Raw genomic sequence first — 24398 nt, forward strand, 5'->3', positions numbered from 1 at the left:
ACAGCATTGTTCCTGATTAAAGCTCTTCAGAGTATAGGGATAGAGGGAACATTCCTCAAGTTCATAAAATCCATCTATGACAAACCCACAGCGAATATCATCCTCAATGGGGAAAAGCTGAGAGCCTTTCCCTTAAGATCAGGAACATGACAAGGATGCCCACTCTCACCACTATTGTTCGATATAGTACTAGAAGTCCTAGCAACAGCAATCAGACAACAAAAAGAAATAAAAGGTATTCAAATTGGCAAAGAATAGTCAAACTCTCTCTCTTCACAGATGACATGATACTTTATGTGGAAAACCCAAAAGACTCCACCCCCAAATTACTAGAACTCATCCAGCAATTCAGTCATGTGGCAGGATACAAAATCAATGCACAGAAATCAGTTGCTTTCTTATACACTAACAATGTAACTATAGAAAGAGAAATTAGAGAATCGATTCCATTTACAATACCACCCAAAACCGTAAGATACCTTGGAATAAACCTAACCAAAGAGGTAAAGGACCTATACTCTAGGAACTACAGAATACTCATAAAAGAAATTGAAGAAGACACAAAAAGATGGAAAAACATTCCACGCTCATGGATCGGAAGAATAAACACTGTTAAAATGTCTATGCTGCCCACAGTAATCTATACTTTCAACGCCATCCCAATCAAAATACCAAGAGCATTTTTCATAGTGCTGGAACAAACAATCCTAAAATTTGTATGGAATCAGGAAAGACCCGGAATCACCAAGGAAATGTTGAAAAAGAAAAACAAAGCTGGGGGCATCACGTTGCCTGATTTCAAGCTCTATTACAAAGCTGTGATCACCAAGACAGCATGGTACTGGCACAAAAACAGACACATAGACCAATGGAACAGAATAGAGAGCCCAGATATGAACCCTCAACTCTATGGTCAAATAATCTTCAACAAAGTAGGAAAAAATGTGCAATGCAAAAAAGTCTCTTCAATAAATGGTGTTGGGAAAATTAGACAGCTGTATACAGAAGAATGAAACTCGACCATTCTCTTACAACATACACAAAGATAAACTCAAAATGGATTGGATGAAAGACTTCAATGTGAGACAGGAATCCATCAAAATCCCAGAGGAGAACAAAAGCAGTAACCTCTTCGACATCGGCCACAGCAACTTCTTTCAAGACACGTCTCCAAAGGCAAGGGAAACAAAAGCAAAAATGAACTATTGGGACTTCATCAAGATAAAAAACTTCTGCACAGCAAAGGAAACAGTCAACAAAACAAAGAGGCAGCTCACAGAATGGGAGAAGGTATTTGCAAATGACACTACAAAGGGCTAATATCCAAGTTCTATAAAGAACTTCTCAAACTCAAATAATCAAGTCAAAAAATGGGCAGAAGATATGAACAGACACTTCTCAAAAGAAGACATACAAATGGCTAACAGACACATGAAAAAATGTTCACCATCATTAGTCATCAGGGAAATTCAAATCAAAACCACATTGAGATACCACCTTACACCAGTTAGAAGGGCAAAAATTGACAAGGCAAGAAACAACAAATAATGGAGACGGTGTGGAGAAAGGGGAACCCTTTTACACTGTTGGTGGGAATGCAAGTTAGTACAGCCACTTTGGAAAACAGTGTGGAGGTTCCTCAAAAATTTAAAAATAGAGCTACCCTATGACCCAGCAATTGCACTCTTGGATACAGATGTAGTGAGAAGAAGGGCCATATGCACCCCAATGTTCATAGCAGCAATGTCCGCAATAGCCAAACTGTGGAAAGAGCCGAGATGCCCTTCAATAGACGAATGGATAAAGAAGATGCAGCCCATATATACAATGGAATATTACTCAGCCATCAGAAAGGATGAATACCCAACTTTCGCATCAATATGGATGGGACTAGAGGAGATTATGCTGAGTGAAATAAGTCAAGCAGAGAAAGTCAATTATCATATGGTGTCACTTATTTGTGGAACATAAGGAATAGCAGGGAGGACATTAGGAGAAGGAAGGGAAAAATGAAGGGGGGGAAATCGGAGGGGGAGATTAACCATGAAAGACTATGGACTCTGAAGAAACAAACTGAGGGTTTTAGAGGGGATGGGGGGGGATGAGTTAGCCTGGTGATGGGTATTAAGGAGGGCACGTACTGCATGGAGCACTGGATGTTATACGCAAACAATGAATCAAGGAACACTACATCAAAAACTAATGATGTACTGTATGGTGACTATCAGAACATAACATAATAAAAAAAAGAGATTATTAATAATTTCCTAACTGTAATAATAGTATGGTGTGTTTACATAGGAGAATGTCCTTATTTTTTAGGCAATCCCTGCTAAAATATATAGGAGTGAAGTTATAATATTTGGAACTTTCAAATGGTTCCACAAAAATGTACATACACACATGCATATGCACACACAAGCACAGATGAGGAAGATAGAATTTTTCTAAAAAGTACAAACAGTTGAATCCTCGTGAGGACTAGAGAAAACTACAGTGCTGTTCTATGAACTTTTTGGAATACTTAAAAATTTTTATGAATGAAAAAAGGCAGGTTACAAAAGAACATACATCTTATAATCACATTTCTACATAAATTTGCAATATATTCATTAAAAAAACCTACAGGAATATATATGCCAAAGTGTTAAAATGGGTTATAGCTCAGTAGTGGACTCATAGGTAATTATTAGTTTCTTTTTAATATTTCTTTGTACAGTCTGAGTATTTTACAGGGAATATGCATTACCTTCATACACTTGGAAAAAACCAAAAATTCTTTTTCAGAGAGCTTTGTATGGAAAATTTGAAGGCAAACTGTTCATGTTTGGAACATGTTATGAGTCATCATATTTGATGCTCCTTTAAAAGAGATACTGCGATATACTGATCCTTAAGACCAGAAAAAATGTGTTCTCAAAAGTGAGCTTCATGTATTTTATCTTGCAAGTCTTATTAAATTTACAGTCGTACCACAAAAAAGTATCATTTTTAGATAATGCATTTATAAGTAATGTCATAATAGTTTTTATAGAAGTATTAAAAAGGCGAAGATCCTTTGAAATACCATTTTTTCCCACTGAGTTGTTTACGCATTAAGATCCTTTCTTTCAATGTTCTTTCCATCATTTAGAACAGCACTAACCCAAAAAAGCAAAACAAACAGCAAACATAGCCACTAACTTTCAATCCTCTTTCCAGGGGTGGAACCATCAAATAACGATTCTGATCTTTGTCTTCAAATAAGTCCTCTTCACTGCAATCCAATGTTTCACTCTAAGAAATAAAAAAAAAATACACTAAAACTGAAATTTTGAAATAAATTGAAAATTTATAAGATTAACAAAATACAATTAAAGTTTATCCAAAGGGCAGTTTTCCATGTTACACACTATTAGATAAAAGACAAAAAATATGTATTTCCCCATCACTTCTTGTAACCAGAAAAAATTACTATTACTATCACCACTGACCTAACATTTCTATACTGCTTCAAAAATATCAGCTTACTAGATTTTTATAAAATCCCACAACTAGGGAAAATAAGAATTATCTTCATTTTATTAAGGAAAAACACAGACTCAGATATTTTATACAGATCTGAAACTTCAGGGGTATTATTTCCCTTCTGCCCAAGCTCTTAACATATTATGAACTGTTACTTCTTTTAATAAAGCAGGTTCATTTTATTTTACTCCTTAATTAATCCAATGTTATCATGTTTACTGGTATAAAATGTGACTTTCAGAAGCAACAATAAAGTTAATTTACAGTGTTACTATCACTATATTCCAAATTTATATCAAAAGCATAGTCCATTTGTAAAACATTTATTGAAAGGAGAGTCAATGTATAATTTCAAAAATGCATTCTACGTATTTTTAAAGTTCAAACGTTTACTGTAAGTATGAAATTATAAACATTGAAACAGTGGGTCAAAAGCTTTAAAGTGCTTCACCTTTCTAAAATGGTTCTTAAATATATAAAAAGTATACAGAACTTACTGAATAGTTTATGTAGCCAAGATCTGTTATTGTAAATGAACTCAGGCAATCTGAATTCAAGGACTCCTGAAAAACTAGCAGTACTTGTTCACTTCCAGTTCCTATAAAGTCATCTATCAGTACTGAGCTAATTTTTTCCCACTTGGCAGCAACCTGAAAGAAAGAGAATGGAAAAGAAAAAAAAATCAGACGTGAAATAAACTAAATCCTTTTGTTGCATGTAGGTGTAATGTGTCCTCTTCAATCTTATAAACAAGTAACGAAAATGGTAAACACTAAAAACTAAAGATATTGGGGGATCAGACAACATAAGGAGTTACAACAATTTTACAAATAGCAAGATACTTAAATTTAATATTTTATCAAATGTTTGTCCAGTGTCTGTCACACTCCTCATTTCTATATTAAAATCTTATTATGATTTATAAATTCTAAACTTCTCATGATTATTTTGGAAACTCTAGGTAACTAGAAAGTAGTGGTAAACACTCAAAAGTTCTCGAAGCAGAATAACTTTTAAGAGTCAAGATGAACTTAATACACTAAACTTTGGTGGAAGAGAACATAGCCATTATTAGGGACACAGAGTGGGGAGGGATCCTACTAGTGATGTACCTAGAACCGTCCTAGCCCACTGGAATGATCTGATCAGTTTATACCAGAATGCGGGACCCCAAGTTTAAAACAGAAGACAACTTCGTAAAGGTCCATGAAGCTGAAAGCCTCCAGCCTGGTCCCCTGTAAAACTAATACCATGGGGATAGCTATCCCTTCTCCCTCAGACAGAAAAGCTAAAACTCCTGCTCAGAATCCTAGCACTAGCAGAGATACATCATCTAGATGATAGAGGGTGGCATGTATTAGAGCAAGACTGTAAGTAAGACTTCAATCTATATAACCAAATATCAATCTTTCCCATATAAGGTTAATTTCCAAAGCCAGGATTTTTCACTTATGCAGGGAGAAAGTTTATTTGTATACCCATATCCTCCCTTCCTCCCACCACACCCCCACCATGAGTATCATGGAGTACAATGAACTATGTGAAGATATTAATAGTACGAATGTGCTCAACAGGGGCACCTGGGTGGCTCAGTTGGTTGAGCATCCAACTCCTAATTTCGGCTCACGTCATGATTTCAGCGTCATGAGATGGAGACTGGCATCAGCTCCGTGCTCAGTGGGGAGTCTGCTTGAGATTTCTTTCCCTCTACCCCTCCCCCCACTCACGTGTGCACTCTAATAAATATTTTTAAAAAAAGAATGTGTTCGACATGCAAACACAATAGAGCTATGCACTCATGTATGCACACACACATTTACAATCTACAGCTCTAGAATAGTGCTGTCCAAATATAGGAGAGCAACAATGCAAGGCATATATATTTAATCTTATATTTAATTTGATCTGCTATATCCAAAATAGTATTTCAATTCAATATTATCAATAAAATTATTAACTAGATATTTTCCTATCATTTTTACTAAGCCTTTAAAATCTGGTGTGTATGTGACATTTATAGCACATTCCAATTCAAACGAGCCACATTCCAAATGTTGAATAATTACACGTGGCCAGAGGCTACCATATTAGAGAACACACCTCTAGAACGTACTAACTTCTATCTACAACATACCAATATTTGTTTTAGGTATACTTGACAATGATTCAGTTTTACCTGCTACACAGATTCTTGTCAAAACTTACAGAGACAATTTCTACTCGAGAGAGAAAGCCTAAGAGAAAAGTTAATCAGGCATTTGTCTAGACTCAGCTGTTTCAAGTTCTATCACTGGATTAAACATTATACCTGGGGCTTTTATGAAGGACTGATCTGAGAACATGCTAACCTTGATTTTCAGTATTTATTCTAATTTATGCTTGTTTGTACTTTACTTGTCTTTTAAGCTGCCTTAATTCCTTTATAGAATGAGGTAGTAAAAGGATGATTGGATGAATCCCTAGCCAACCCAAAGGAAGATTGTGTCTATTGTTTTTTTCCCAATTTGGAGCAAAACTGCTATCAAAGACACCATTTTATTATTCAATAATGTATTCACTTTATTATTCAAAACCTCTTACATAATACCACAAACAGTCAATTCCTCTCAGAACTCAATGTCAAGAAACAAAAAATTTCCCCTTTCCACTCAGTTGTAAAACCTGCTATATTTGCTTTTTTTGTCCTAACTACTAAACTAAGTATAATTCCTCAAATGCAATCACTTCCCTTAACCCAGGTTTTCTGACATGGTTATCTCTCCTCCCCCTTTATTTGTAGATTCCTAGCCTTTATTCCTGTTTTTAAAGTCATTGCATATTTTACCCTAAGATATATATATATTTTTAAGTAGGTGAATATAAATCTAACACCAAGGTAAAGCCAAGAGCTGCAAAATTCTCAGAGTAGCAAGGTTACCAAAGCAATTAATGAGTACTGAATTTGTGGATATCAGGGTGTAATTCCAGAGCTTTCGATACAGGGCATTTGAAAACAGCTTAGACGTACAGAATCCCTAAAGAAGTAGCTTAAGAGATGTGTCAGTAGGGACTTAGGTCAGTAACTTGTGCAAAGGATGACAGTCCATTGTAGAGAAAGAAACCTAGAACACAATTTCAAGGCAGGAAAGCCAACCGTTTACAGGCTCACTTACAGAGAGTGGCATGGTATCCCTCTTTGGGTAACATGTTAGTGGCAGAGCTCTACAGCATCCAAGCAGGGGACCCACTTAAAGTGTGTGAGGACTATATTACACTGAATTAATGACGCACAAGGGGACTGTTTTTCCTTATCCAGGTGAATAAGGGACCTCAGGTAGGTGCAAGTCAGTGATGACAGTCCTAGCCCTTGTATAACATAATAGCTACTTACTGAGCTTCTCCTGTGTGCCAAGCACTGTGCAAGACACTTTACAATGTCATTTTCTTTAATTCTCTCTTCTCAGAGGCAGGATGATCCCAATTTCATAAAGATAGAAAACGAGTTCACAAAATTTAAACACATTCCTTAAGGTAAGACTAGAAAGTGGCTCAGCTGGGATTCAAACCCAGGTGCTCTTCCCATTATCCTGACCCCAGTAAGGATTATAGTTTATACTAGATGTTTCCCTGCTACCATTTCTGGAAAGGCAAAGAGAGTAGAGAAAGACAGAAAATGTTACCTTCCAAATAACCTTCAAATAAAAGTACAATATGCTTTTTAAAGATTGCTTTCAAAATAAAATAGGGTACTTTCAAATTATTTTCTTCCAAAAATTTACATTTATTTTTTTTAGAGAGAGCAAGTACACGCAGGGGGAGCAGCAGTGGGAGAGGAGAGAGAATCTTTTAAGCATGCTCCATGCCCAGTGTGGAGCCCAACCCAGGGCTCAATCCCACGTCTCTGCTCAGCAGGGATTCTGCTTCTCCCTCCCCACACCCCCACCCCACTTGTGCTTTCTCTTGCTCTCTCTCTCCCCCAAATAAATAAATAAAATCTTTTTTAAAAAAAAGACTCCAGGACACACTCTCTGAAACATAAATGCTTAAAAGGTCTAAGGCTACACCAATTGAATGATTATAAGAATAAGTACTGTACCTGAAAGTTTTTTTTCCAAACGGCACAAGCATCACTGGACCTAAAGGATACGACGAAAAGGTCTCCTCTGTCTGAATCCATAAGTTGAACTGCACAAGGATCTCCAAATGGAAGCTGGCACACACTTTTAGGAGTCCCATTTTGAAATGAAATCAGCTGATTCTTTCGAGTAAGGGCAATCAGAGACATTCTTAACTGATCGTTGACCATCTCCATTGCACAGACATGCACATAAGTTACTACACTGCTATAAGCAGGAGGGATAATGTAAGCCTCACTTATTAGTTCTTCATTTTCAAGGGAGTATACACAAAATTTGGTATCCCAAATTGCATAATCTGATTTTGAAAGTTTTTGAGTGCATCCTTCTTCATATAAAAAAGATGTCTTTGGTCCTAATAAAACCATACCTAGATTTTCAACCTCCCCTGCCCACTCAACAGAGGAAAAATTAAAAGACACAGTAACAACTTTGCCAGTTTGAGAAGAGATACAGTAGAATGTTTTGACATGTCTCCATAAAACTGAAGGGCCATTCAAGACCCTTATACCATCCTTCAACTCATGGCTTAGTCTAAAGCTCAAACGCTTTTCAAATTTATTGGTACTGTGAAGAAATAGAAGAAAATATCTGAAGATGTTATTCTTTTTACTGCACTGTATCATAATACAAGGGAGATTAATTCCAGTTCTGAAATCTGACACACAGATGCAACACATAATTTTTAAATGAGAGTTTTCTTCCTTTAGCATAAAGAATCCAGTGGACTTCTGAACAAATGCTCTTGTATTTCTGTCAAATACCATTCTTCTGACATGTAACACAGGTATTTTTGCAGGCCCTTTACCTGCAAAATCTCCCTTAGACAATCGAAAAATAAGGACTTCCCCATTATAACACAAGAGCATTTCTTGTTCATTAGATGACATTGCTTGTTTGCTAGTCATTCCACAATATCAAGTCTTTGTGTCAGTCCAGTTTTCGAATGCAAATTGATTCCAGCTGATGCTTTTAAACCTAAAAATGTAATGAGGAAAACTACCATCAAGTAGGCAGTTGAAAAGAAAACACATTTCTGCCAGAGAATTATCACATAGATAACTATAAGTTTTATGAACATTTTTAAGCTTTTTATGCTATCTTAACAATGTTACACTTATCAAAAAACCACATCCCAACTATCATTTCTGTACAGTTAAAAAATAGTTTGCAAACAATGCAAATAACCACATCACAAAAGATAACTAAATGTGTTAACAGCATCTATTAAAAGCTGTGGGTGCTCCATTGAAAGTGCCTGAAGATGTTCTTTCTGGTTCAGGGGATTTCTTAAGGGTTCCACTTATGTCTCTCTTTCAAACCTACCAACCTAATCTGGTTTTCCTATTTTCTTCCCCCTCCCCCATTTTCTACCCTGTTGACTCAAACCTGGTTTTTTCCTCTCAGCCTTACACCCTCAACAATGACAATTAAGTAGTCAGTGACTCATATTGAGTGCTACAACAACCCAGGCACCTGGGGTCCTGCTTTCCTGAAACAGGAGCTCATACAGATTCTATGGCCAAAATAAAAGCCCAGAAAGAAAAACAGGAGATTCTATGCCATGGTTTAAAAATATCTCCATAGAAGTAATAGAAATATAATATTAAATCTTACTTTGCAAAAACAGTGCAGCTTTAGGACCTTAAGAAAGTCACTATTCCTATTCCAAATAGAAAAAACTAGAAGATTAGTAATATTATAATGAATACAAGAATTAAATAATAGCTATCAATTATTCAGGCTTATATGCCAGGTACAATACATAATTTCATTTAATGCTTACAACTATTCTTTTAAAGTATTCTTATTATCACATCTTTCAACTGAGAAAACTTATTATTATTTTAACTGAGGTCAGAAAATTTTCCAAGGTTACAACAATAATCGGCAATGGCACTAGATTTGGAAGAGGGGCCCTCTGACTTCTAAGCCTACACTTTTAACTACCACACTGTCCTGGCATGCATCCCCTTACTCTGAACACTGGTTATAAGCAAGGCAACCTGAGAGAATTAGTAAAGTAGAATGAAGAACAAAGGAACACCCATAGCATCACAAATGGCAAGATTTCGTTCTTTTGTATGGCTGAGTAATATTCCATTTCACACACACACACACACACACACACACACATCTTCTTTACCCATTCATCCACTGATGGACACCTGGGACCTACAGGATATTTTATGACGTGAAATAAGTCAGACAGAGAAAGATAAATGTTATAGGATCCAACTAACACATGGAATCTAAAAAACAAAATAAACAAACAAAAAAACAGACACTTAAATACATAGCACAAACTGCCAGAGTAGAGCTCAGTGGGGAAACGGGCAAAACAGATGAGGGGGATTAAGAAGTACATTTTTCCACTTATAAATAAGTCATGGACATGAAAAGTACAGCCTAAGGAATGTAGTCAATAATTTATAATAACATTATATGATGACTCTGCTTATGGTGAGCACTGAATAATGTATAGAATTATTGAATCAATATGCTGTACACCTGAAACATACATGTCAATTATACTTCAATGGTAAAAATAAAGTTTAAAAAAGAACACAGGCCAAATCTAACAGCAAAAAAACGAAATTACAAGGGAACACCCCTTACAGTGAACACACATATAAGAGAAAGATGTTGATCTCTACTCAGTGGCTATATATGCAGAGTCACTCCTTTAACAGTTGTAGAAAGCTCAGCATATGCTATGAACTGCACATGGCCGGAGAGCCTAAAGAACTGTGTGAATGGTGGGCCTGGTCTGCCTCTTACTAGAGGTATGACTTTGGGCAAGTTACTTAATCCCTCTATGCCACATATCCACATATAATGGGGTGAAGTACTACCCCATAAGGTATTGAAATTAACAAATATAACCCACTTAAAATAGAACCTGACACATAGAAAGTGCTTGATAAAGCTTAGCTGCTACCATTGTCATTATCATCATCACCATGGCCACTCTGGTTTATATAGTACCTAACTTTTGAAACATCAGAACAGTTGTATACTTAACATTGTGAATGCTGAAAGGTCCCTCTCCACTATAAATAACTCTAACTCATACTCTTTCTTTTCTCATACTTGTGGATCATTTACACCAGAAAATTCAACTATTTCAGAAAACTAGGTCATTTGCAATTAAGTAATAATGTTTTCCTCTGCTGAATGAGAAACAAACTGCAAAGGCTTAGGTTTTGCTCTTTTATTATAAAAATCTACCAAGAGTCCAATTAGAAAAAAGGATCACTGAACCATCTACAAATTTAACTTAATGTAGCATTTTGTAGAAATGACTTTAATTTAGAGGCAATTCTATTAAAATGCAGACTTGATTAGTCAGCATCTACTTTCAAATTGGAGATACCGTGGCTTATTGTCTAATTTCCAAATACATCATTTGTTATAGTTTTAAACGATGTTCACAAATTCTTTGAAATTCCTTCCATCAAGAAGTGACACTTAATTCTCCTCTCCTTGGGTGAGGGCTGGTCATTATGATTCACTTCTAGCCAATAGAATATGGCAGAAGGGACAACGTGAGACTTCCGAGACTGGGTCATAGGACATTGTGGCTTCCTTGTTGACCTGCTCCTTGGATCACCTGCAATGAGGAAAGCCACCTACCATATTATTAAGACACTCAGGCAGCCCCATGGAGATGTGCATTCAGCAAGGAACTATGGCTTCCTGCCAATGGTCAGCAAGAGATTGGGGCCTTTTACCAACAGCCATGTGAGTAGGCCTTCTTGGGATCAGATCTTCCAGCTCCAGTCAGCCCCCTGGAGAGATCCTGAGTCAGAAGAACCAAGCTCAACTGCTCCCAAATTCTTGATCCTCAGTAATTTTGAGATAATGTTTGTTGTTTTAAGCTGCTAAATTTGGGAATAATTTGTTATACAGTAACAGATAAATACATTCCTCTCTGGTAATTTGTTTAAGTTGATGATATTGTTTTTGAGAAGTTCATGAAACCTATTACTTGAAGTAACTGGAGAAACTATCATAATACAAACTAGCAGAAGTCACTGGCTTATTGGTTTGTTGTTAGGCAATTAATGCAAAGATCTGGGACAGTAAGTATCATAAAGTAGTTTCAGCTTTATTAGTAAAGAAGATAAGCAGGTAAATCAAAGGTGTGGCTTTTACTTATGAAACTATCTTTTAGTTTAAAGGAAATAAATATTGTATTACAACAAAATGTATGAATAATAATTTATTTAAAGTTTCCCACAGATATGTCCGATCTCTTAGATTTCTAAAAGAAGTTTCCTTTTTTAGCATTAAATGATACATTGTTCTTTTAGCATTAAAATTATATAATCTGGGGCACCTGGGCAGCTCAGTCAGTTAAGCGTCTGCCTTCAGCTCAGGTCATGATCCCAGAAGTCCTGGGATTGAGCCCTGCATAGCATTGGGCTCCCTGCTCAGCGGGCAGCCTGCTTCTCCCTCTGCCCCTCCCCCTGCTCATGCTTTCTGTCGCTAATAAATAAATAAAAATCTTTAAAAAAAATGATAGAATCTGAGGTAAAGATATAAGAACGTGTCTTTTACTACCTATTTACATGAAAAGTTTTTTCAGATTTCTTAAGTACTAGAAACAACCAAAAGTAACTTCTATACAGAAAAGGATTTTGGAAGAAATGAGTGAGACCCTTAATACAGAGATAATAACATAGCAGAGATAAAGGGCTCAATAAACGAAATGAGAAACACACTTGACAGAATGAACAGCAGGCTGGAAGAAACAGAGGAACGAATTAGTGACCTAGAAGGAAGAGTAAAGGAAAGTAATCAAGCTGAACAAAAGAAAGAAAAAAGAATTCTGCAAAACGAGAACAGACTTAGGGAACTCAGTGACTCCATCAAACGTAATAACATTTGTTATTTTAGTATTAAATGTCACAACTAATGTTTAATCAACGCAATGCTCTGGTTCACCAATATCTGAATATGACAGAAGGAGAATCTGATTGCTGAAAGGTCAGCAGAATATCCCCCTTTACTAAACTCTATGTATTATTGCACCTTGATAAAGTTATGACTTAAGAAAATCAGACCCCTTACATTCTCTTCTTTTAATGCTACCAGCAACTTCCTTAACTTAGAAACCACTATCTTCTAACTCTGTTCCAAGTGCCACTACACTAGTTCAGGCTCTCAACTCTCACTTAGGTTGATGAAAAAGTTTCTTAAATTGATCTTCCTTACTCTAGGCTCTCTCCCCTGCAACTTACCAATTTATTTATGCTACCTCAGTTATGGTTCTAAAACATAAACTTGATCTGGTAACTGTCCCCTACCTCAAAAACCTTGCATGTACCCTCTCCCCCTTCTCAATAGATGTATGAACCTAGACTTACTTCCTGGAAAGATAGATGCTAAACACTGTGAATTGAACACATGAATGACACAGAGAAAAAAGATTGCAAACCATTGCTATAAAGTTTATCATGGCATTCAAAGCCTTGTTATAATCCTAACCCAACATGCTTTTAGCATGAGCTCTAGGCAAAAAGCAAACTTATTCTCATGGATTTAGAGACTGTTATATGAAAGGTCTTTATTTTTAAATACTACTGCAAAACCATGCATTTTAAATACAGGTTATTTAAAATTGATCACCTTCGGTGTTAAAAATTAGAAGTCATTATTACTTATGAAGACAAATTTTTTTCCTCAAACTTTCTATAATCTCAAGGCTTATTGAATTTGCATACCTGTGTACATTTTATTTTACACTGATTCAATATCTGTTTTAAGAGTAAGAGTTCTTAGCATATGTTCATAAAACAAACCTTTAAGCCTATGGAATAAATGGTAATTTTCTTTTTTTAGATAAAAATATGGAAACAACTGAAACTAAGATCAATTTAGAGGTTCTAAGACCAATATAAACAAGCCCTGATTAATCAAACCCTGATTATCAGAGCACCAGATTTACTATTCCAGCCTATTGGTCATCTGACTTTTTACTTATCCTTACAACAGTGGCTTACACCGTAGTGGCTTACACCCTTACGACAGAAACAAAACAAAACAAAACAAAAACAGGTAACTCAAACCGGTTAAGTTTTACCTCCTATTGCACCTAATGGGGTGGGGAGAGGGTTGGAACCAGATTATTTATAAAATGCTATATATGAATTTTAGTTTTTCCTGTTCTGTATTACCATATATCATAGTTGAATGTATATATTTTGTACATAAAATGAATATACTAGGGAAATAATACATGCTCACAGAAATATAGTAGGTTGGCAATAAATTATCACCCTCATCCACTCTTCCCTACCAGCCTCCTATTAAATAAACAATGTTCCTTTTAAATGTTAATAAATTCTTCTGGGTGTCATAAATTTCAGAACTCTTCAAATAAACTACCTGTCTGGTTGAGGAAGATCACCATATATCTGGTTGAGGAAGATCACCATATATCTGGTTGAGGAAGAGCACCATATTATCTGCAGATAAAATCTAAAAATGTCTCTAAGAAACTATATCAAGAGTGAGCAATAGAAAGTATCTTTGGAAAAAAGGTAGAATTAAGACACCCAACTAAAAATTTCACCTAAGAATATTAAACATAATTTTATAAGAATACGGATAGATGTACTTTTCACAACATATAGGACATTATTTACCTAAGTAAATTAACTTGGCTACAGAATAGGTCTGCTGTTAAAAACGTTTTTCTACCTATATAACTGTACATCATTTGTTGGAGCCTACCCAGAATCAAGCTCTATTTTCCCTTTTCCAACAGCACTTAGTGTATCTGAAATGTAGGTGAACATGGGGGAATGGTGATCCACTAAGAGAATTAGGAAAGACTAAGTTAAAGGTTTTCTATGTCACCCTAAGGACTTCTAACTTTCTCTAAGCAATGATACACCACTGAAAGATTTCAAAAATAGAAATCACAGGATTGTACTTCTGAATTATAAAGATCCTGGTGACAGTGTGGAAGATGGGGGTGAGGTGAGAATGGAGGCAGAGCCATCAATTAGGAGATAATTATGAGTTCTTAATTAAAGGGAGAGGTGACTTTGGAAGGCAATTTGGCAGTCATCTGAAATGCATATATCCAGCAATTTCATTTCTAGATATGAACCCAGAGAAACAATCCTACATAATAATGTACAAAGACATTGCTCTAGAATGTTCATTGTGCTGTTGTTTGTAATATTAAAAAAGTAAAAAACTTCAATGACCATCAATAGAGGAATGAATAAATACAGATGGAATATCATACTACAGTTAAAAAAATGAATTAGATCTATGTATACCACCATGGCTAAATTTTAAAAATCAAATGAAAAAAATTAAGCTGCAGAAAAATGTATTCTGCGGTACATTATTTATCTAAATCAAAACACATAAAACAACATTACATATTTTCTGTTTACCTACAAAGGCTACATTCCCTGAGTGCTTCTCTGTGCCAGGTACTATTCTAAGCACTTTGGACTCATTTATTCCTCACTACATTCTTATGCTATAGGCAATATTATCCCATTCTACAGATGGGGAAACTGAGGCATGGAGGTTAAGAATCTTCTGAAAGGCCTAAAATTAGGAAGTGACAGAGCCAGGATTCAAATCCAGGCAGCCTTGTCCAAAATTTAAAGAGCAAAGATTCTGTAAAGATTCATGCCAAATTCCAATGACTGTTTATTCTGGAGAAGGAGATAGATATCAGGTAGGGGAGTGGAGCCACAGGAAGACGTTAGCTATAGCTGCAATGTTATTTTTTAACAATGCATTCAATTATTTTTAAACAATATGTCCATTTTTCCCCATAAAAATTTGTAGCATATTAAAAAAAAGTCTCCGCCAAAGATGCTAAAGTGTCGATCATAGTTGACTGTGGATGGTGGAAATATGGGGACTTCCTGCAATTTCTTTGTAGTTTTCAGTATCTTTCAGTTTTTAAAACCAGTATTATTGAATGCAAAACGATTTCCTTTCAATATTTTAGCCAACAACCATAAAATTGTTCCAGTGCCTTATAAACCTAACTCTTTCTGAAGTTTGGCACTTAATGTCATTTTGCACTGGATAACTGTCATAGGGGCCTCCCTGTGCGTTGCAGGCTATTTAGCAATACCCACTAGATGCCAGTAGTAGGCCCCAACCCAGTTGTGACAACCAAAAACAACCAAAAACATCTCCAGACACTGTCAGATGTCCGCTGCGAGACAAAATTGCCCCAGGTTGAGAACTACCCTAATTAATAAACTATGTTTTACATCTTTCAACTTTATATAACTGCTTTAGTTTAAGGATTTCAAATATATAATCCTTGATTATTGATTATTGTTTCTCACACTCCAAGTGGGAAAGATGAGGCGGGGGTGAAGAAAGTTCCAAGCGAAATAATCCTATACAGCAAAGCACTTAAAATCTAGTCATCATTCCAAAGAATGATGAACATAGGCCGCGGCAGACTCGCTTCCATCCCCTTATTCCGCAAAGAAGGGAGCCAACCCAGCTCTGCCGCCCAGCCCCGCGAAGACCAGGTAAGGGTAAGGGACGACTGGCCGGCCCTACCTCTCCGCGCGAGGCCCTGCGTCCTATAGCCGCCAGGTTCCCGACTCCGTACGCGGGCGCAACGTCCCTGCGCTCCAAACCTCCCGCCCGCGCGCTGCATCCTGGGAGATCTGGGCCGGAGGCTGCGTCGAAAGCAGAGGAGGCGGAGCCTGCCGAGCCGGCCGAGCCTGCTAGGAGACGGTTACCAAGGGAGGCTGAGGGGGCGGGGCCTCCAGGGAATGTGAAAGCGAAGGGCAGGCGGAGCTTGCTTGGGCGGAGCTCGGCGCGGGAAGCTCCCGTGATCCGGCGGTAGGCGGAGGCGGGTCCGCAGTGCAGGGGACGTCGGGGGAGCGGAGCCCAAACGAGAAGCTAATGGAAAGCCACGCTGGGACCTGGTTCCGCCTCCAGACCCAGGCGGCCACATTGGATTGGACAACGCGGCGACACTTCCGCCCGCCTCCCGGTGTCACGCGACCGTCTCCACCTCCCGCCCTTCTCTACCTCCTGGCCCGCCTGGCCAGTGATGAGATATTCGGACGGGTCGGAAGGTGGCCACCGCGATCGAAATCACGTCCACGACCGCGACCATGGCCGAGGTGAGGAGGCGACCACACCGCTGCCGGCCCTCCCCCCAGACCCGGAAGCTTCCTCTGAAGCCAGGGGGCTGTGCGCCCAGGTGCAGGTGGGCTGGGCTGAAGGGAAGCGGGGTGGTGCGCGTGGTGTCTAAGCGTCCCTTCGTGTCTCCCTTTCAGTATCACGCCCAGAATAAAGCCAAGCTCATCTCTGAGACCCGACGGAGATTCGAAGCCGAATATGTGACAGGTGGGTACCGCGTTCTCGATGTTGAGGCAGGTGTGCAATGAGCGTCCCCAACTTTCCAAAGGTGTTTGCAGGTGTCTGTGGGAAGCTTTAGGGACCATTTCGACCCTCACAGTGATGATGCCCTGCACGTTTCCAAGGTTTTCTTCTCCGTAACACGCCATGCACGCTGCTCCAACTGGGCAGGTGATACGCCCATTGCTTCCTAAAGGGTTAATGTAAGTTGGAAATTAGTTACTTTCTAGCATCTCGAGTTTGTGAAACTTGCAGGACACTTTCAAGGCCCACGGCACAGGTGACACTGTCCAGTACACGGTTTCTCTGCTGACCTTTCACCAGCAACAATGGAGAAAAAGAATCTGGAAACCGCCATAATGCTTTTCACGTGTACTTAATTGGGGATACAAATTCCTTGGATATTTTTGCCTAATTCCACTTCATACAACCCAGTATGCTACCCACGGAGTAGGCCTTCCAGGGCTGGAACAAGTTTTCTTTCATCCCACACTGTACCTAGCCAGAGTACCTGTGAGTCCAGAATTGATTTATTGGTTGAACATTATGTGTTCATATGGTTGAACGGATGTCCCAGATACTTGAAACTGATGATTTAATCCTTGTACAGTAATTTTTTAAAACCTGCAGGATAATTTATTATAAATATGAAATAGTGAATCCTGACCCTGCCACTTATTAGTTTGGTTGTCTTTTCTAAGCCCCTGTTTCCTTATCTGTGAAATATGAATAATTAGGAGGATTAACTGAAAAAACAGATCAAACTGTCTAGCATGGGGTTAACCTATTGTAGGCTCTCAACGAATATTTTGTCTCAAGTCGGTTGGTTTGGTTGCTGTGGAAGGGGTTAAACTTCTGCATCTTGACTTTAGTGCTCAGCAGAGGTTTTCTGCAACTTTAGACTGCCCTAGATTAAATGTCAGTGATGACCTAGAACAAATAAGGAAATGTGTTCCAAATAACCTGGTCAGTAAATCTTTTCATCCTCCCTGTCAATTTTCTTCACATTCCAAACTTTGCACTAGAGAGTTGTAAAAGCACTTGATTCACTTAGCCCAGAGATCTCATTTAAATAATATAGCTTGTTCCAGTAAAAAGATAATTCTAAAATTGCTTTCTATAGAAATGTAATTCTTATATTTACACGGTTTGTAGTATTTTAGGAAGTATCCCAGAACTTGACCTAATGGGCTAGTGTCTCCCCAATAGTCAGGTATTTATGCCCAATGGAGGAAGCAGGATATATGTATACATATGTGTGTGTGTGTGTATAGTCATACAAGTTTAGCAATAGATAAGATCTTAAAAGTTATCTTGGTCCAGACTTCTCATATTTAAAATGAAGAAAGTAAGATCTAGAGAGATGAAGTGATTCACTCCAAATCCTTGGTGTTAGCGGCTAGGCCTGGGCTAGTTTTCTGAATTTCACTATAGTGAAAATCTTTTGGCAACACCATCACGTCGAATTAGATCATGTCACTCCCTAACTTGAAACTCTTCAATACATTCCCACTGTGTTTATAATAAAAATCTCCATTCTTTATGGTGGCCTACAATGCAAGGCCATGTATGCTGTTGCTCTTGCCCAACCGTCCATCCTAATTTATAATTACTCTCTTCGCTTAGTACAGATTTCACCACTGCCCACAGTAAGAATCATATCACACATTGCAATCTAGTACACGCTCACACATGCACACATAACGAGCAAAAGTTCCTTAAGGAATACTTCTTCTGAAAACCTATGACTTCCTGTTGCGGTGACCCACAAAATTGACATCACATCCTACATGACCCAGGGTTTGAAAAACATGACCAGCCACACTGCTTCTTTTATGTTCTTCAAACAGACTGAATCTGTTTTTATCTTGGGACCTTTCCACTTCTCTTTGTTTGGGAGGCTCTTGCCCAGATAGCGTGCACGGCTAGGTCCTTTTTTTCTTTTCCATCCTGGTTTAAATGTATCTGAGAGGCCTTTGCTGATGACTAAATAGCCTCCCTGTTTATTTTGTCTCCTTTACAGCTCTTACCGTAACCTGTAATTATCGTGTTCATTTGTTTACTTATTGTTCATTTCCTCCAGTAGAATGTATATGGGTCTGGGGCAACCTGTGGGCATTGAGGGCAGGGACTGACTCACCTCTGTATACCTAGCACAGTTTTCAATATATACTCAATATAGCAATGCTTAAATATATACATAGGGAGATTAATCCGAGTCTGAGTTATGAGTTGTCCTAATTGGCTCCCCATCCCACCCCCCTCCCAAAATCTGGCAAAGAGCAACCCTCACAATATGTTTCATAAAGACGAGCATTATTTCAAAGTAAAACACTCTATGGCAATAAGTATAGGGAGGGTTGGGTTCGTGTGAATTCGTGTGAGCGGGTTATCTGCACAGCTGCTGTAAATACTAACTTAATTCAGACTTGCACGGGAAAGGAAAATAAAAACCCGCAAAGACTTCTGCCTTTAAAGTTTGAGTTGTTTCCTGAGATACTGCATCAGGTAAAGGTAAAGTAGGAAAGTGGTAAAAAGGGGTTTTTGATCTGCCTGTGTTCACCCTTTCAAGTTTACTTTTTAGAAATTAACTCAAGTGCTTAGAGAACGTGTACTTTCCTAATTCCTCTTTCATTTCACCCTTTCTATTGTCACAAACAATGTTTTGTTTCAGAAGACGCTTAAGGCTAACTTAAGCAAACAAACGTGATGTTTTTCCTAAAAGAAAATATTTGCAAATGTCACTTTAATAACTGGCTGTACTCCAAAAACTCTTTTGGAGGTAGGTTCTTGGGAATTCCAAGCACATTTTTGTTTCCATAGAAATTAAGTTACCAATATGGATAGATTTGTAGCTGTCAGAAAGAATAAAGGTTCATAATTGTTTTATGCATTACAAGTAGTCCTTTTTTTCTCATTGTTTCTGTGAGAAAGTCCATGCTCTCAAATGAGAAACATTTCCCGTTCTCTCTTCCTCCTGGTGGCCAAGGCAAGAGACTACTCCCTTGTGACAGTAATTTATTTGGTTCCTCAAATACTCATTATGTGCTTAATTCTGAGAAGCAGTATGTCCTTACTAGAGAAAGAACTGAAGAAGGATAGAGCTCCCTCTTGAACTACTACAATCTAGTAGAGAGGCATTAAGACAGAGCTAACTATTAGAATTCAGGCAAATTGTATCAAGAAGAATGAGAGTGCTAAAATCATTTCTGTAGAAATCAAAGACAAGGAAAAAAGTCACACGTGGTTGGGGTGATTGGGTTAGCACCAAGTGAGAAAAAACTTAGAAAAGGTGGAAACTTTGGAAAGGTGGAACTTTGGAAAATGGCAGAACTTGGCCAGGTAGAGAATGTGGTCCAGATGGATCAAATAGTCTGAGCTAAGGCACTGTAGTGAGAGGGTACAGGGCATGTTAGGGAAGCCCCGGAAAGTCCGCTTTGATGGGCTTTAAGCACACCCACTAACAACAGTGGGAATGTAGTGTAGAGAGTCAGTGTGTTTGTACTTTAGTGAGTTTGGAGAGCAGTTGAGGGATTGGTGTGTTTTCTTATTTTAGTTTTGTTTCTTGATTTTACAAGTATATGAATTCATATAAATGAATTTGGATGATACCAGAAAAGCCCAAAGAGTCCCCCATAAGCTAACCATCCCGAGATAGCTCTGCTAACAATGGATGCATTTTTTCCGTTTAGTTTTTGGGTTTTTTCTTAATAGGCTTCACGCCCGGCTGGGCTTGAACTCAGGATCCTGGGATTGAGACCTGAGCTGAGATCGAGTCAGGACACTTAACCAACTGAGCCCCCCAGGCGCCCTCACTCTTTTTTTTCTATACATTAAAAAAAAAAGCAGTTAAAAGACTTGTGTATGTAATTTTAGGGCTTGCATTTTTTTATTGACACGATCGAATTTATTTCCCTAGATTGATGAAGTAAACAGTGTTTTACATTACTATTTAATACTCAGCTCAATAAAAGATAATTTTCTTATCTTTTATCTTAATACTTCCTATTTGGATATTTATATTCTTTCCAGTTTTTTTTGTTAGTACAGTTTTTTGTGCAGTAGTTCAGATTGTTTCCTTAAGACTCATGTCTAGAAAGAGAATTATTAGTTTTAAGAATATGAATATATTTAAGACACTTCATATATGTGCTGCCGTTTCCTCCCCAGAAGTTGCACCAAGCTTCATTCCCACCAGCTGTGTTAGAGTGTTAGTCTCACCACAGCCTTACCCACGTGTCAAGTCCTCACTCCTTACCTGATGGTTCTTTTAGTTTGCATCTGGTTGCTAGTGAGAGTAAATTTCTTTTCGGATATTTACATCAATTTGTAGTTTAAATTTTTTTTTATTACTATGGCTTTTAAAAATGGTTGGGCTTTGGGCGCCTGGGTGGCTCAGTTGGTTAAGCGACTGCCTTCGGCTCAGGTCATGATCCTGGAGTCCCGGGATCGAGTCCCGCATCGGGCTCCCTGCTCGGCGGGGGGATCTGCTTCTCCCTCTGACCCTCCCCCCTCTCATGCTCTCTCTATCTCAGTCTCTCTCTCAAATAAATAAATAAAATCTTAAAAAAAAAATGGTTGGGCTTTTTCTTATGTCACTTTCACTTTTTTCGTGTTTTTAATGTATTCAAAATTACCCATTCCTTTGTGGTTTCTTTCATTGCCGTTAAGTTAAATAATTTTCTCTCGTCTGATAATTTCCTAGTCCTTTAATTTTTGCTTTGTCTTGGCTTATTATTTTTTACAATTTGAAATCTCTTTTAAGTAAAAATTGTATGAAACATGAATAAAGTGAACACCCATACACTTAACACCGCCATTCAGGGGCAGTGGTGTGTCCTGCATTTGGTGTTACTCATTCTCTTGCTTTTCATTAGCTTTACCACCTATGATGTATTCTTCACCAGTACTTTATTAAGTTTAACTGTTTTTGAACTTTAAAATAAAAGCTGAATGTATTTTTCCATGACTTGCTTCTTTTTTTTTTTTTTTATTCATTCGAGATAGAGAGAATATGAGCAGGGGGAGAAGCAGGCCCCCCGCTGAGCAGGGAGCCCGATGCGGGGCTCGATCCCAGGACCCTGGGATCATGACCTGAGCCGAAGGCAGACGCTTAACCATCTGAGCCACCCAGGCGCCCCTATGACTCGCTTCTATTACTCAAGAGTCATTCGTATTGTCAAACATAAGTGTAATTGATTGCTTTTGATAGCTGTGTAGTAGTGCATGGAATGAAAATGTCAGTTGATGGATTTGGGGTGGTTTCTAGGCTTTGCTATTATGCGCAGGGCTGCTGCAAACATTTTTAAACATGTCTGGTGCCTAGACTTTCTCTAGCGCAGTGGTTCTCAAAGTTGGTCCAGGAACCGTAGTTCCTTGAGACCATTTCAAGGAGCTGGAAAGGTGGAAACAACTTTTATAATAACACCAAAACATCATTTTCCTTTTTCACTGTCACTCTCTCACAAGCATACATTGGCATTTTCCAGAGGTCACATGGCACATTGTGATGTCATTGCTCTGACAGCTGATAGAATATGTGCTTGTGTGTTCTCATGTTTAAAACTTTCCTCAGTTCTAATACCTAATAGAATAACTACTGGTTACTATAACCCATATAAACAAAAAAGCTCTTTGGAGTCCTCAGTTATTTTTAAGAGTGTAAAAGGGGTCCTGAGACCAAGAAGTTTGAGGACTGCTGCTCTAGGGTTTGCACCCGACAGTGAAATGTGTGGGTCATCGATGAGGCACATGTTCAGCTTTACTAAGTAATGCCGAACTAGCTCCTGAAGTGACTATACCAGTTTTCATTTTAACCAGCAGTTTCCACATTCTAAAATTTGGTGGTGGTGGTGTTTTGTGTTATTGTTTTGTTTAATTTTTGCCCATCTGATTAAGGTGTAGGGATATCTCATTGTGGTTTTCATTTGCATTGCTTTGAGTACCTGCGAGATTGAGCATTTCTTCATATCTTTATGGACCATTTGGTTTCTGCTTCCGAGAAAATCACTTCTTCAGGCTCTTGGCCCGCTGTTCCTCTGTATAAGTTCTAGAATCAGCTTATCGTGTTTCTGCAAAAAAAAACCAACTGTTGTTGGGATTTTGAATGGAATTGTGTTAAATCGGAAGACCAATTCTGAGAGGCTTGACATCATCAGGGTGATGTTTTCCTAAACAAGAGCCTGGTATATCTTTGCTAAACTCTTCCTTATTGAAAGATTTATAATTTTCTCCATAAAGGTTAACTCACTTTGGTTAAATTCATTCCCGGGTACTTACATGTTTTATTTTTGTGGTTGTTTAAATGATATCTCTTAAGTATTTTCTAACTGATTGTTTGTGGTTAACAGAAAGTACATTTGACTTTTTTACATTAATATTGAATTCAAAAACCTTACCAGCTCTTATTAATTTTGATAATTTATCTCTAGATTAGTTCGGAATTTCTATGTAGACAATAATATCACCTTGAAATAATGACAGTTTTCTTTCTAACTTCCCTGTTCTTACAACTTTAAATGCTTTTATTTTACACTGGCTGGACTTTAGAACACTGTTGAATTGAAGCAGTGAGAAAAGCCTACTTGTCTTGTTCCTGATTTTAGAAAGATAGCCCCAAACATGTCACCATCAAGTATGATCTCTGTAGATATCCTTTGTGAAAATGAAGAAGTTTCCTTCTACTTCTGGTTTGTTTTGGTTTTTGTTTGTTGCTTTGTTCTCATCACGATGATGGTTGAATTTTACTAAATGCATTTTCTTCATCTATTGAACACATTTACTGTATCTGATGAGATATTTACTTGTTTTTTTTCCTTTTTAATCTGTTAATATGGTAGACTCTATTAATCAGGTTTTTAAAATACATTGCTGTATTCAGTTAGCTGGAGTTTTACATCTATATTCATAAATTAGCCTGTAATTTTCCTTTTTTATACTTTTCTTGTGCAATTTTGACATCAAGATCATGCAGGCTTCATAAAATGAGTTAGGAGTGTTTTCTCTTTTCTACTCCCTGAAAAATATAGTCATTGTGTAGTTTTAACCTCTTCTCCGTATTCACCCCTCCCTCCATTTATTATTGTTTTATATGTTAGTTTTTGTCTACTTACCATATATTTACTAATATCTTTATTTACCATCCCTTCTTGAGTTTTAGATCTTGCATCTGGGATCATTATTGTTTCATCTTAAGTATAACTTTTAGATCATTCTTTAATGTCTTTCTTTTGTCTTTTTTTTTCCATTAAGCAATTAATCTTGAAGAGTGCCTTCATTTTATTAGGCTGAAGGAGACAAAGTGATTAGAGAAGTAGAAGAACCAGGATGAGCTCTGAGAGAATTTCAAGGACAGGATGATTAGCAGTGACTGGAAGGAACCTCTGTAGGTAAAGGGTACAT

The 24398-nt window shown here is 37.7% G+C and overlaps 2 protein-coding genes across 3 annotated transcripts in view; one reads left to right on the forward strand and one right to left on the reverse strand.

Moving 5' to 3' along the window:
• Positions 1-16366, reverse strand: part of FANCB (FA complementation group B) — a 28647-nt gene extending 12281 nt beyond the window's left edge. Inside the window, exons 1-4 of the mRNA XM_045874907.3 lie at positions 16185-16366; positions 7583-8600; positions 4005-4157; positions 3184-3276 (exon numbers count right to left, since the gene is read on the reverse strand). Coding sequence (XP_045730863.1) covers positions 3184-3276; positions 4005-4157; positions 7583-8530 — 1194 coding nt within the window. The 5' untranslated portion in view covers positions 8531-8600; positions 16185-16366. The remainder of the gene's footprint in view (positions 1-3183; positions 3277-4004; positions 4158-7582; positions 8601-16184) is intronic.
• A 233-nt stretch (positions 16367-16599) lies between these two features.
• MOSPD2 (motile sperm domain containing 2) overlaps positions 16600-24398 on the forward strand; it is a 57803-nt gene continuing 50004 nt past the window's right edge. For both annotated transcript variants that reach the window (XM_045874921.3, XM_064573762.1), the window contains exons 1-2: positions 16600-16759; positions 16916-16985. In XM_045874921.3, coding sequence (XP_045730877.1) covers positions 16751-16759; positions 16916-16985 — 79 coding nt within the window. In that variant the 5' untranslated portion in view covers positions 16600-16750. The remainder of the gene's footprint in view (positions 16760-16915; positions 16986-24398) is intronic.

This window comes from Mirounga angustirostris, unplaced genomic scaffold (assembly GCF_029215605.1).
Source record: "Mirounga angustirostris isolate CCGP_5_RB_7025 unplaced genomic scaffold, mMirAng1.0.hap1 SCAF_11, whole genome shotgun sequence".
NCBI lineage: Eukaryota > Metazoa > Chordata > Mammalia > Carnivora > Phocidae > Mirounga > Mirounga angustirostris.